Below are 14,256 nucleotides of genomic sequence, written 5' to 3'. Positions count from 1 at the left end.
ACAGTAGCGGGCTGTGTAACTCGCTTGGTGGCAGATCTTTGAATTGTATGTGTGTGGTGAATCCGTTGGTGTCCGAACGCTCCCTCCATTAGTCAGTTCATCAACTGCGAAGTCGGGTTTACGCTTCGTGATGGACAAAATGACAGTGTGAGAGGATTTTTGACTCTGATCGATTTACCCCATCCGCAGACTGGCCTTGCGGTCTGTGACAGAGTGTACTTGCTCAGTGTATACCTTTTAGCAGAGAAGCCTCTGCTTACTATCCTATATATGCCAGGTGCCATTTGGTTTCAGGGAACTTAGCATTTTTTATGCAGTTCAGTGTCCCTTCAGCTGTACAACTACTGTGGTGGCTCAGGGCGCCAGTTACGTAAGCTAGCTGCCAAATTACCCCGGTTGCTCGTTCCTATAGTTGGGGTAGTACTTAAGAGAAGTTAATACAGGGGCCCAAAGATACATCTTTAGCATGGGTACCTTGCATGATATAAATTTTATTTGCAAATATGTGGAATCAGTGTGTCATTTTTTTTTCCTATGTTAGGGCTCATTCACATTGCAAGAGCTTTTTAAGTGCTAGTGATTTTAAAAATTACAAGCCCTTATCAAAAGAAGCTCTTAAAGTGTGAACAAGTCCTGGAGATAGGGAAGACCTTTTTCAAATCCTGCTATGTTTGTACCAAAGTGTATTTGCTCAGTGCACGCCTTTGATTGGCTAAGAAAGCCCTCCTTTCTGCCCCAAATAAGACAGATGCTGCTTGATTTCAGAGCATTTGCCATTTCATTCTTCTAAAAACATAACAATCCTTAACCACTTCACCACTGAGGGGTTTTACCCCCTGACCACCAGAGCAATTTTCACCTTTCAGCGCTCCTTCCATTCATTCGTCTATAACTTTATCATTACTTATCCCAATGAAATGAACTATATCTTGTTTTTTTCGCCACCAATTAGGCTTTCTTTAGGTGGGACATTATGCCAAGAATTATTTTATTCTAAATGTGTTTTAATGGGGAAATAGGAAAAAATGTGGGAAAAAATTATTATTTTTCAGTTTTCGGCCATTATAGTTTTTAAATAAAGCATGCTACTGTAATTAAAACCCATGAAATGTATTAACCCATTTGTCCCGGTTATAAAACCATTTAAATTATGTCCCTATCACAATGTTTGGCGACAATATTTTATTTGGAAATAAAGGTGCATTTTTTTCAGTTTTGCATCCATCCCTAATTACAAGCCCATAGTTTGTAAAGTAACAGTGTTGTACCCTCCTGATATAAATATTTAAAAAGTTCAGTCCCTAAGGTAACTATTTATGTTTTTTTTTTTATTGTATTTTTTTTTTTTTTTTATAATTACAAAAAAAAAAATAAAAAAATTGGGGAGTGTGGGAGGTAATGAGTTAATTTATTGTGTAAATGTAATGTTTGTATATGTAAAATGCTTTTAGGGTGTAGTTTACTATTTGGCCACAAGATGGCCACAGAGTGTTTGTTTACATGCGACCTGTAAGCGTCCGGAAGGACGCTTACAGGAAGCAGTAGGAGGCTGGGAGACGCACAATGATCTCGCTGTTTCTGAAAGAAGCAGCAGATCATTGCGGGGGCTAGATCAACGAACGGGAATGGATTTTCCCGTTCATTGATCTCCGGGCGAGCGGGCGGCGGCGTGCACGAGCGGCGGGTGCGCGCGCACGAGCGGCGGGAGCGCGGACAGCGGTGGTAGCGCGGAAGGTACAGATTTCTCCGTCCCTGGTTTTTTAGGAGGGAAAAAAGGGGCGGAGAAATTCGTACCGCTGGGGGTAAAGTGGTTAATATGAAACACATGATAATAAGAAATGTACAGGTACACAAACCTATGTGAACACAACAAATATATGAAATGTTTGAATTGATCATTGGGTTAAGAATTCTGTAATTCCCTGTTTAACCTGTCAGATGGTGTCTGCCTTCTGTGCCATTGATAATTGTCTACTGGCTGCTGATCAGTAGGAAGTACTGTATATTCTGGCGCATAAGACTACTTTTTAACCCTTGAAAATGTTCTGAAAAGTCAGAAGAGGGAGAGCTGACCAATCCAACCAGTCCATCGCCTATATACTGTAATATACTGGGTACCCCATACAGTACAGCAGCAGTATCTGTGCATACTAGAGTTGGGCCGAACCTCCGATTTTAGGTTCGCGAACCGGGTTCGCGAACTTTCGCGGAACGTTCGGTTCGCGTTAAAGTTCGCGAACCGCAATAGACTTCAATGGGGATGCGAACTTTGAAAAAAAAAAATAATTATGCTGGCCACAAAAGTGATGGAAAAGATGTTTCAAGGGGTCTAACACCTGGAGGGGGGCATGGCGGAGTGGGATACACGCCAAAAGTCCCCGGGAAAAATCTGGATTTGACGCAAAGCAGCGTTTTAAGGGCAGAAATCACATTGAATGCTAAATGACAGGCCTAAAGTGCTTTAAAACATCTTGCATGTGTATACATCAATCAGGTAGTGTAATTAAGGTACTGCTTCACACTGACACACCAAACTGTTCACTGAACAGAACAGGTATGCAGTGGCGGGTTCACAGAACAGGTATGCAGTGGCAGGATCAATGAACAGGTATGCAGTGGCAGGATCACTGAACACAATAGGTATGCAGTGGCGTGTTCACTAAACAGGTATACAGTGGCGTGTCCACTGAACAGAACAGGTATACAGTGGCGGGTTCACAGAACAGGTATACAGTGGCGGGTCCACTGAACAGAACAGGTATACAGTGGCGGGTTCACAGAACAGGTATGCAGTGGCAGGATCACTGAACAGGTATGCAGTGGCAGGATCACTGAACAGGTATGGAGTGGCAGGATCACAGTACAGGTATGCAGTGGGCTGAGGGCTCACTGAACAGAACAGGTATGCAGTGGCAGGATCACTGAACAGGTATGCAGTGGCAGGATCACAGTACAGGTATGCAGTGGGCTGAGGGCTCACTGAACAGAACAGGTATGCAGTGGCAGGATCACTGAACAGGTATGGAGTGGCAGGATCACAGTACAGGTATGCAGTGGGCTGAGGGCTCACTGAACAGAACAGGTATGCAGCCAGGAAGAAGTTAAGCCTAACTAATCTTTCCCTATATGAGAGACTGCAGCAGCTCGCCCTACTCTCACTAATGCAGGCACACGAGTGGCCGTAATGGCCGCCGCTGCCTGCCTTATATAAGGGGGGGTGGGGCTCCAGGGGCTAGTGTAGCCTAATTGGCTACACTGGGCCTGCTGACTGTGATGTAGAGGGTCAAAGTTGACCCTCAGTGCATTATGGGGCGAACCGAACTTCTTCCGCAAAAGGTTCGCGTGCGGTACCCGCACGCGAACCACCTACGTTCGCGCGAACCACGTTCGCCGGCGAACCGTTCGGCCCAACTCTAGTGCATACATAGCACCAGTATATGATGTTATTTTATTTTTATATGGTGTGCATTGGAAGAGGGGTAGTCTTATACAGCGAGTATATCCCAAACTCTATATTTTAGCTGGAAAAGTTGGGGGGTCTTATGCGCCCAGTCGTCTCTTACGCCGGAATATACAGTAATTTCCAGTTGCTCATTTTGCGCTGAGCCAGTTTGTTGTTCCAGCATATTATTGGTCTATTCTATGTTCATGTACTTGTACCATGGTTCCCTATCCTCGTGTGTCCTTGCCCTGTCCAGTACTTGTTTTAACCTTAGTCATTATAGTCATGACTCATGACCTCCTACTGCTGTATATGGTTTGTATGTATTTGTTTTTTGCATAGCAGTTATTCTCTGATTACTGGGTTTGCTTGTCGTAGTGTTTTGTTATATTGATACTTGCTTCACTTTTACTTTTGCCATTTTTTCTATAAGCATTTTATACCCACCCCTCCGTCAGAGTGTCACTAAACTTGTTATAAGTCTAATCTAATTTGCTGCATAAAATTTCCTGCAGTGAAACTCATTACACTTTAGTTAACTGTCCTTGCTCTGCCCTATTTTTACAGTTTTATGTTCAGGTATTCAATTTCTGAGCTTGCTTTGTCTGCATGTAAGCTCCTTGATTGGATGATGTTAAATAAATCACAATAAAGTATCTGGTCACTAGCCCAGGCACTGCAGACTTTCAGTGTCAGGCCTGGGACCCACTAGCAGCACTTTTCTGAGCGTTTGTGATTTGAAAAGTTGTTGCTAATGTAATGCTATGTATGTGATCTCACTTTGAGGGATGTAATTTTCTAAAAATCCTCCATAGCATTACATTAGCAAGCACATTACAAATAACAAGCGCTTAAAAATGCGTTTCTAGTGGGTTCCAACTATCAGGCTGCAGTCCTTTCAGAGTGACTAGGTCTGTGCCTTCCTCCTTGCACTACGTGTGGTAGAATGTTTTTAAATGAATCAGCAGACCTATCCAAAGAGACTGAATCTGACTTTTTCAACTCACCTGCTTCTGGTTATGTGATCAGAATTTTAAGACAGGATATTTATCTATGCAATTCTACACTATTAATGTATAATGTAGTATTAGAAGGTATTTTAGATCTCTTTCTGGAGATTGGCTTAAAAACCATAAAAGCTGTAAGGGGTTCTGTAGTTGTAGATCTAATAATGAGTGATATATTGAAATGAAAATACATATATGTGTAATCTTTCCAGCTTGACCATGTATTTATTTTATGCAATTGCATCCTGCACAGACTATCTGTCTTCATTCCAAAAGGAATTCTCATTCGACTATCCATAAAAGAGTAGTGCATTGCAATGAAGTGAAACTTTAGTCTGTTATTAATTGATTGCCTATTATATTTAGGACCGATGCTTTTGAAAATAAGAAAGCACTTTCAGTTTATAATTTTTTACATGTCCAGTTTGTTAGTAAAGAATTTCTCATTATCTTTCTTTATTTTATTAGAATTTTTGTCGTTTTTTTTCCTTTGTGATGATAAATCAGATGTACTTGTGTTAACTCTTTCCTTACTTTGCAGACATATTGCTTTGTGTGTCTTATTTTCGAGGGGCTGGACATGAAAAAGAATGACTTATTTTGACAACCCTGAACTAAATATTTGTGGACCTAATTCCAGACATTTGGATTATCGTCATTAGAAAGGTCAGGTTTTCTTTCATTTCAGCAGCTTTTATGAAGCTAAACGTAAGTCCTGAGACCGATAATGGCAGAAGACCGGTTTGTTTCCATGCTATGAGGAGCCTTCTAACGGACACTGTATCAGCCTATAGTAGCTGTGGACCATCTTTCTGCATTGAGAATATATTCACAATAATGTTCATCTCCAGCCAAATATTTCCTTTTTTTTTTTTTCTTTTTTACCTTCGTATAGAAAAAGGAAGGGTTAGAACCATTGTTGCACTGTTATTGTCTATATCCTCGTTGAGTACATTTCCCCTGAGTTTAGTTATGTTCCAAGGACTGTTGGAAAAAAGACAGAAAGTAAGATGAATTCAAGCATGCAATGGATGTCACTAGTTACATGGCTGGGTGTTGATATCTAAAGGGCAAACTCATGGGTGGATTTTAAATTTCTTTGAGGACATCAATAACTTTATTTAACTCTTCTGAGACAGTAAGTGAAATTAAAAATCCTCACCAGCAAATTTTAATGAAGGTTTCAAAGTTGGTCTTTACAGATGGTGCATGAATAGCTTGGGGTGCCAGTTCTCAATACGCAGAGTATCATCAGTGCGGTTACAGATACTCTGCTGTTTCGGGATTGTAACTATGTTTTTGTGCATATTTTGTTAAAATCTCTACATCAATCTCCATACCGATCTCCCAAGACAAAATCCCCTTCCTCACAGGGCTGTGGAGTTGGTCCAAAAATCCACAGACTCCGACTCCTCAGTTTAGGATTCCACCGACTCCGACTCCTCTAATTTGCATATTACAATTTTGTTGATTAACAGTATGTAACGTGAAATTCGTCTCTTAACTGCCAACGCTTAGGAATTTTACAAGACAACTGAAGTGAGAAGGATATGGAGACTACTATATTTATTCCCTTTACACTAAAACTAGTCCTTGGTAAGAGTACTTGTAAAAGGTACAGACCGGAACAAAGGACATGTATCAGGCCCTAGGCAATGTAACTGTGGGTACATGTAAGAATGATGTGCAGGTACTCTGCATGGGAATGAGGAAATTCGTCCTCTATTACACATCTGAACATGGATCAGGCCCTAGGCAATGTAACTGTGGGTACATGTAAGAATGATGTGCAGGTACTCTGCAGGGGAATGAGGAGATTCTTCCTCTATTACACATTCTTCATGCACAATCTGAACCAGATTTATGGGTGATAGACAACACCTCTGTGTTCAATGTGTACAACATTCTCAGTGGATTCCCTGCAGCTCTGTGGGGAGAGCATATGTAGAGTATAGTACTACTGTGTAACAAAGTAAACCTGAGACAGATGAAATTAAAGTTTTATACATACCTGGGGCTTCCTCCAGCTCCCTTCGGGCTAATCAGTCCCTCGCTGTCCTCCTCCGCCACCTGGATCTTCTGCTATGAGTCCAGGTACTTGAACCAGTCTGGTGTAGTGCGTATGCACACACACTCCGCCGCCGGGAGCGTACTACACCTGCGCAGCACTATTGTGCAGGTGCAGAACGCTCCTGGCTGTGGAAGCGGCACGTAGCCAGACTGCTCTGACTGGCTGAATTACCTGGACTCATAGCAGAAGATCCAGGTGGCGGAGGAGGACAGCGAGGGACTGAATGGCCTGAAGGGGGCTGGAGGAAGCCCCAGGTATGTATAAAGCTTTTCTTTTAATTTGCCTCAGGTACCCTTTAATTCATAGTCACCAAACCAAATTTTAACAAAATATCAAATTATTTGATTTCATTAGCAAAGAGAAGTGCATACATTTGCATAAACCAGCATCAATGCAGAATTATTTCCATCTCATTGACCATCTCTATTAGTGACACAGCTACACATCAGGCTTTATACTTGCAGCATAGATGTTATTTCGTATATATAAGAGATTCCTGTGTACACATCATATATACAGTCACAATCAGATATGTATATCTGACTTTAAAAATACGGGGACTGCTTTATTGAAGCAGCACAAGTAACTCATTTTGATTGGTTTATTTCATTTTTGTGGACTGAACACAGCTATTAGTGTATATATACTGTATATATACATTATTTTTAATGACTATTATCTGAGAAATAGAACATTTTATCATATTTTCTATTTTAATTACAGTTACAAATTCATTAGGAGTCGGAGTCGGTGCATTTTTTTTCCAACTCCAGGCACCCAAAATTGCTCAGACTCCACAGCCCTGCTTCCTCATCCTTAAACGACCCCCCAGCACCCCACCCCGTGCTGATGTCCAACACCCTCCCCAAATATAGTGCATTTTCTGGTACCTTTTTCTTCCCTTCTCCTAAAGAAGCCCTCTTCTTGGTGCCTTACCCTAACAGCTTCCTCAAGTCAAATGCCTTCCTGAAATCGAACCATAATCTCATCCCCATTCTCGCATCTACTTTGCCTATTTCCTCACGCCTAGCCTTAACCTTCTAATCTTAACATTTAAAAATATCTTTCCCCCTACTTAAAGAGACACTGAAGCGAAAAAAAAAATATATGATATAGTGAATTGGTTGTGTACTATGAATAATTACTAGAAGATTAGCAGCAAAGAAAATATTCTCATACTTTTATTTGCAGGTATATAGTGTTTTTTCTAACATTGCATCATTCTATAATATGTGCAGATTACACAACACTCAGCATTTAAAACGAGTCTTTCAGAGCAGTCTGTGAAGTAATGACCTCTCCTCTAGCAGAGAAAAAGTTAATAGTCCAGGAACAGTTGAGATAATAAAAGTCAGATAACAGCCCTCTCCACGACTAACTTAGTCGGAGAGCTTAATGGCTTGTTTGCATAGAGATAACAACTGGAGTTTCTCAACTCTTCCTGTACTGGAAACAATTAGACTGATGTATCTGATCTTAATGTTTTATTTCTTAGCTGTGCTACACATACAAATCATAATATCATCATTTTTTTTTTCGCTTCAGTGTCTCTTTAAAGGAAACCTGACCCATTATGATGTTATAGAAGAAATTACCTTTGTTATTATGAAATTCTTTTTTAAACTTTTTTTTTCTATGTTTATCCTCTCCTCAGCCTTTATTTATTCTGTATGGCCGATGGTGATGTCTCCTAACGGTCTCTAATATGGCGCTCCAGCTGGCTCTGCTTTCAATTTCAGAGCGGCTGACAGAGCGGGAAGTCCCTTTCCTCTGCTTGTGCACTGTTTGAAGTGCACAAGCGTCTTGTATTAGCGCTCGCGTCCGTCCTTCACTTCTGCACAGCGTGCACATGATCACAATTGACAGGGGGACGGCTTTATTTACTCATCCACGAACACACGATACACAAAATGACGTGCACGCATGAAATCCATGCGCTCGCCTGCAGTCAGCCGCGCGCCTTCTATTTGAAAAAAAAGAAAACATTGGTGCTTGGTACCGGGAAGGTCTTGACGCTCATCCGAAGGCTGGTCGATCAGAAATGCTCAGGGGGCGCAACATAGGGGCATAACGAGGACTGGACAAAAAATAAAAGAGCAGACACTACAGTAAGTGCCTGATTAACTGAAAAAATATAAGTATAATGTTTATTTTGGAAAAAAACATTGGTTTAGGTTTCCTTTAACCCCTTATAATGACCCTCATAAGCACCACCTAATCTTTCATTGTCACCTTGACTTCAGTATCATCCACTTTGACTGCAACGCTGTCACCTTTTAATAACGTTATTGGCTACTCAAATACCTGGAACTGATGGGTTTGGGCACACAGTGCCAAACTTTCTGGTAACAATCCTCCTACTTCCTTCTAATGTTCTTATCTTCTAATCAGAAAAAGAAAAAAAGGTTTGCCCAGAGTGCAAAGATCTAGTAACAGAGAAAGTAGAATTGCAATTATATTTTTAAGTGTGTTTCCTGTTCTCTTTGCTGAGTTGTATTTTTAACTTTGTATTATTACTTTTCATAATAAAGACTACAACACCACAAAATATTACTGGAACATATACACCAAGAAACCACACTGGAAAAAAAATCTGGGTCGCCCTCACTGTCTCTAATCATCATTAAAAACAGTAGTATGTACATTGCAATGAATAAACATGCAAGATGCTCACATGGAGGCTATCTACAACTCCACAGAGTACTGTTGGGACCCAGCGCTACATCTGCCAGTTGTAGACTCCAAACCGTAAAAAATACAAACCATGTTATGGTCTGGACATGCACATAACCCATGCTGTAGATGACACTCAGATAGGCAATCAGCTTAAATTTGAAACAAACAAATTCTGGGTCGCCCCAAGCAAGCCTGCTAAAATAAAAATCACTAATTGTCATAAAAAAACTTAGTCTGTGCATAAACAAATGTCCATTAAGCCACAGTGGCACATCAAGCCTTATTGGTTAGGACACTTGAGTAGGCACCACGGTCTAACAGTAGGATGTGCACTGCCATGAATAAACATGTGAGATACTTGGAGGCTTTCTACAACTCCACAAAGTACTGTTGAGGACTTGCAATGCATTTGTCTGATGTAGACGCCAAACATCACAAAACAATGTGATTCTCTGTAAATGCGCTTAAACCATGCTGAGGGTGAAGCCCAGATAGTAAATTAGGTAAAACCTGAAACCAGTAATTTTACCTAATTGCCTGTCTGGATGTCACCCTCAGCATGGTGTAGGAGCACATCCAGAGAAACATATTGTTTGCGTTCGTATAAACCAAGCCAAGGGATTGTTTTTCTCTCAACAAAAGTGGAATTTTAGTTCCATACTTTTAAGAGCTAAACATAGTCCATCACATCCATATGAATCAGGTATAACTGTCTTATTATTTGTTGCTTTTGTGCACAAAGCAAAAAAAAATAAAAAATTGTTTTTGCTGCAGTACACAAAGTTCCCACTAGATGCTGCTGTTGCTTTTCTGTATCGTTTTTCTTATCATAGTTTTGTGCCTGAACCTTTGCTGAATTCCCTTTTTTTTCCGTAAACTTTAATGTACCTTTTTCATAAAAGGGTGATCTGTAGTAGCACTTTCTTCTGTTTTATTCCATTTTCATCAATTTTATCTCATTTATAAAGTAGTAATAATTAGGAGACCCTGAGAACTACCACATCTCTCCTGTTTCACAGTATTAACAGCAGTTAACAGGAGAAAGGCAATGAACAATCCTTTTTTCCCACTGCAAACACTGCACAGTATTGCCTTGTTTACCCTGAAGATGACTATTGCAAAGGGAATGAAGCTACAATGAGATAAATGTTCAGTTTGCCAGTCCTCGTCTCAAATACCCTATCAGGTTAGTGCAAACAGAACTTCCGAAGTGTACCCAACAAGGGCTTGTTGGTAGGAACACAGGGGCTGCGCTCCTTTTGAGGCATGGGCACAGCCATACTGCGCCTATGCAGTAAGCCAGAGTCGCTCATGTGCTAGCAGCTACTGTGCAGGCGCACGAGTGCAGCATGGCCAAGCTTGTGCTAGAGGAGGAGCACAACCTCGACGTCAGAAGCGAGGAGGGCCTGGGAAGCCTCTATAGGAAGCTTCCTTCCTCTTTTATATAAGTACAGTATGTGTTTGTGAACTCTTTAAATGCTGAGATTAAAAATCATCCTTCTATTTCAGTTTGCTTTCAGCAGTGTATGTCTTAAAGCAGTGTTTCTCAACTTCTAAACATGTTATTGTTAGGAAACACTGCTTTTGAAAGCATGTGCTCAACAAGTACACCCTGGGATAGTGAACACTATTTCAAGCATCCCTTGACAGATATGTTTGGTGGTTGTACATGGTAACTGTTTCTAAACAATTTCTGAGAGTTTACTATTGCATTAAGTAGCTAAATTACTAAATTTGGTGGTGTTTATATAGGATTTATTTAATTTTAACCACTTAAGTCTATAGACTGTGCTTCTCCTGCTGCCTGAGGCGCGCGTTCCCACCGCCTGCTTTTAGCCCCCCGATCAATGAATGGAAATATACTTCCCGTTCATCGATCTAAGTCCCCCGCAGAAAAACCGACGGTCTCTTATCAGAGGCCGCAGTCTTTCTGCAAAAAAAAAAAAAAGTTTCCTGTCCTCTTTCTAATTCCTAAGGCCAAATAGTAAACTACACCCACATATAGTTTTTTAATTAAATAATTACATTATATTACATTTAAAATTAGCTGTTTACCTCCCACACCAAAAATTACCCAAATAAATGTTTTAATTAAAAAAAATACAATAAAAAAAATAATAAATAGTTACCTAAGGGTCTGGACTTTTTAAATATGCATGTCTAGAGAGTGTATATTATATAATTTTTTTAATTATCAGCTTGTAGATAGTGATGGATGCAAATTGAAAAAATGCACCTTTTATTTCTAAATAAAATATCGGAGCCATAAATTGTGATAGGGACATCATTTGAACAGTGTAATAACCGGGACAAATGGGCAAATAAAATACATGAGTTTTAATTACGGTAGCATGTATTCATTTCAAACTATAATGGCCAAAATCTGAGAAATAATGATTTTTTTTCCATTTCTTTCTTAACTACTTTGTCCTTTGATACAGTATATCTACGTCAGCTGTGGCACTCTCCAAGCCACAGCCACATAGATATACTGACCTGCTTGCAGCCCTGTTGTGCAGGAACAGGTGCGCTTCAGAGCGCACCTCCCGGCACTAACAGCTGCAATGCTAATTGGTGAAAAGGAAAATGTTCCCTTGTAGCCAATTAGTAACCCCCCCCCCCCCACCACCGCAGATGAACGATCACCGCTGTAGCAAACAGCGGTGATCCTTCATCTCTCCCCTCGGTGGCCAGATCTGTAAAAAAATCGCTCAGAAAGCAGCCTGACTCATCTTTTCCTGTTCCAGCGAGCAGCCTGCAGCCCGAGCCTCCGATCCCCACTCTGCACGCAGCCCTGTGATGCTGAATAGCCAAGTCCCGGCTTAATGACGTCATCAAGCCGGGACCCGGTAACCGGCATCACAGGGCTGCGTGCAGAGCGGTGATCAGAGGCTTGGGCTGCAGGTAAGGTGAGTCAGGCTGCTTTCTGATCATTTTTTATAGCCATCTGGCCACCGAGTGGACTGCCTGGGTGGGGGGTGGGGCATCTGGCTGGCTCCTATGGGGGTGCGTGGACCCCTGGTGGGGGGTAAACTGTGCACCTGGGGGGGGGGGATAAAGTGAGAGGGGCCACATATTTTAATTGTAAGTGTATAATTTTATACTAGGGGCAGATCTGGCTATAATGGTGGGGGGGGCCTAATCCAGGGTGCACCCGCTAATCCTGAGGGGGCATCTGGCTATAATGGGGGCCACTATTCCTGGGGACACATTTGGTTATAATGAGGGGCAGAAATCGTGGGGATACATCTGTCTATACTGGGAGGTGCCAAACACAGAGGACACATCGGGCTATACTGGGGGTGACTGATATTAGGGACACATCTTGCTATCGGGGGGGTCTGATACTTGAGACGCATTTTGCTATCAATATTGGGGGACATAATACTGGTGACATGTTTTTATCTCCTGTGGCACTTTTTATTTTTAAACTGGAATTGATAAAAACTGAGAAAAAATGCATTTCTCTAATTTTCCCCCTCTTTTTCCCATTAAAATGCATAGAAAACTTTTTTGGTCTAGGGACAAAATACCCGCCAATGAAAGTCTAGTTTGTCCTGAAGAAAACGATACCTAGATTATTTAGGTGTCATGAGTAGGGATAAAGTTATGGCTGATTGAATAGGGGCATAGCTAAAACGTCAAAATTGTTCTGGTCAATAAGGGGAAAACAAGGTCTGGATGCGAAGTGGTTAATCTTCCTGTTAAAATTGATTTAGAAAAAAAATAATTCTTAGCAAAATGTACAACCCAAATAAAGCCTAATTAGTGGCAGAAAAAACTGCTAATTAGTGGCAGAAAAGATATGGATCAATTAATTGTGATAAGTAGTTATAAAGTTATTGGCGAATGCATGGGAGGTGAAAGTTGCTCGGATGCATAAGGTGAACAACTCTGTAGGCTGAAGTGGTTGAAAAAAAACAAAACACTAAATTTGCCATACTTAACTATATCAAGCCCAAGTTCCACCTGGAACCATTGGGAATACCCAATGGGGTACATATATCGCACACTGAAGACCTAGGTCTTAAAGTGTACCTGAGATGAGGGGAAAGAAGAGTTTTATACATACCTGGGGCTCATGGCTGGTTCTAGACTTTTTGCTGCCTGAGGCAACTTGTGAGGATGTGCCCCCCACCCGGATCGGGAATGATCATACAGCACCCGACAATTTACTCTGCTTAATGTAATGTTCATGACATGCTACACCTCAACTGAGTCTGTGACAACAAACTGCTCACCCCCATCCACTCCATTCCTCCTCAGAAAGGTACAGTACAAAATTGCTGCCCCTGAAATCTCTGCGCCTGATGCAAATGTTTCATCTTGCTTCATGAAAGAACCGGCCCTCATCTCTCGGTAGCAACCCCGTTTTCTGCGGCCAGTCGGCACAGGTGCAGTGTAGCCGAGCGTGCTCCCCTGTCTCGCTATCAAGGCTGGGAATGTTCTGCACCTAGAACGCTCCCAGTGACAGAGCTGCGCGCGGCCGGGCCGAGCATGCACAGTACGTACAACTGGCCAGTCGAGAACGGGGCTGCTACTGGGCGATCTAGGAGGCTTTGGACCACAGTGATAGAGTGATGTGCGCGCAGGGGGCAGGAGGAAGCCCCTGGTATGTATAAAACTTTTTTCTCTTCTTGTCTCAGGTTCACTTTAACCACTTGAGGACCGCAGTGTTAAACCCCTCTAAAGACCAGGCCACTTTTCCCTGAATTGGCCACTGCAGCTTTAAGGCCTCGCTGCAGGGCCGCACAACTCAGCACACAAGTGATTCCCTCCCCCCTTTTCTACCCACGAACACAACTCTCTGTTGGTGGGGTCGGATCGCTCCCCAGTTGTGTTTTTTTTTATATATATAAATATTTATTAATTTGTGAATAAATTAACCTTTTTTAAAATATTTTATATCCCTCTCTCAGCCTATGACAGCCGATCACTTTTGTGCCTGCCAAGGGGACAGCCGTGTTGTAGATCGCAGCACTGTACAATGTTTATAGACTGCGTTTTCGCCGTCTAGCAGTCTCCGAGCGGCGATCGCTGCTAGGAGACTGAAGGCGGAG

At 41.7% G+C, this 14,256-nt stretch overlaps 1 protein-coding gene across 4 annotated transcripts in view; it reads left to right on the top strand.

The window, feature by feature from the left end:
- The window catches only part of AIRIM (AFG2 interacting ribosome maturation factor), a 30,121-nt gene extending 23,689 nt beyond the window's left edge, over positions 1 to 6,432 (top strand). For all 4 annotated transcript variants that reach the window (XM_068269049.1, XM_068269047.1, XM_068269050.1 and 1 more), the window contains one exon: positions 4,991 to 6,432. In XM_068269049.1, coding sequence (XP_068125150.1) covers positions 4,991 to 5,043 — 53 coding nt within the window. In that variant the 3' untranslated portion in view covers positions 5,044 to 6,432. The remainder of the gene's footprint in view (positions 1 to 4,990) is intronic.
- The last annotated feature ends 7,824 nt before the right edge of the window (positions 6,433 to 14,256 follow it).

The sequence above is a fragment of the Hyperolius riggenbachi genome, chromosome 2, assembly GCF_040937935.1.
Source record: "Hyperolius riggenbachi isolate aHypRig1 chromosome 2, aHypRig1.pri, whole genome shotgun sequence".
Taxonomy (NCBI): domain Eukaryota; kingdom Metazoa; phylum Chordata; class Amphibia; order Anura; family Hyperoliidae; genus Hyperolius; species Hyperolius riggenbachi.
The sequence above is the reverse complement of the archived record's forward strand: the minus strand, read 5'-3'. Positions and strand labels throughout refer to the sequence as shown.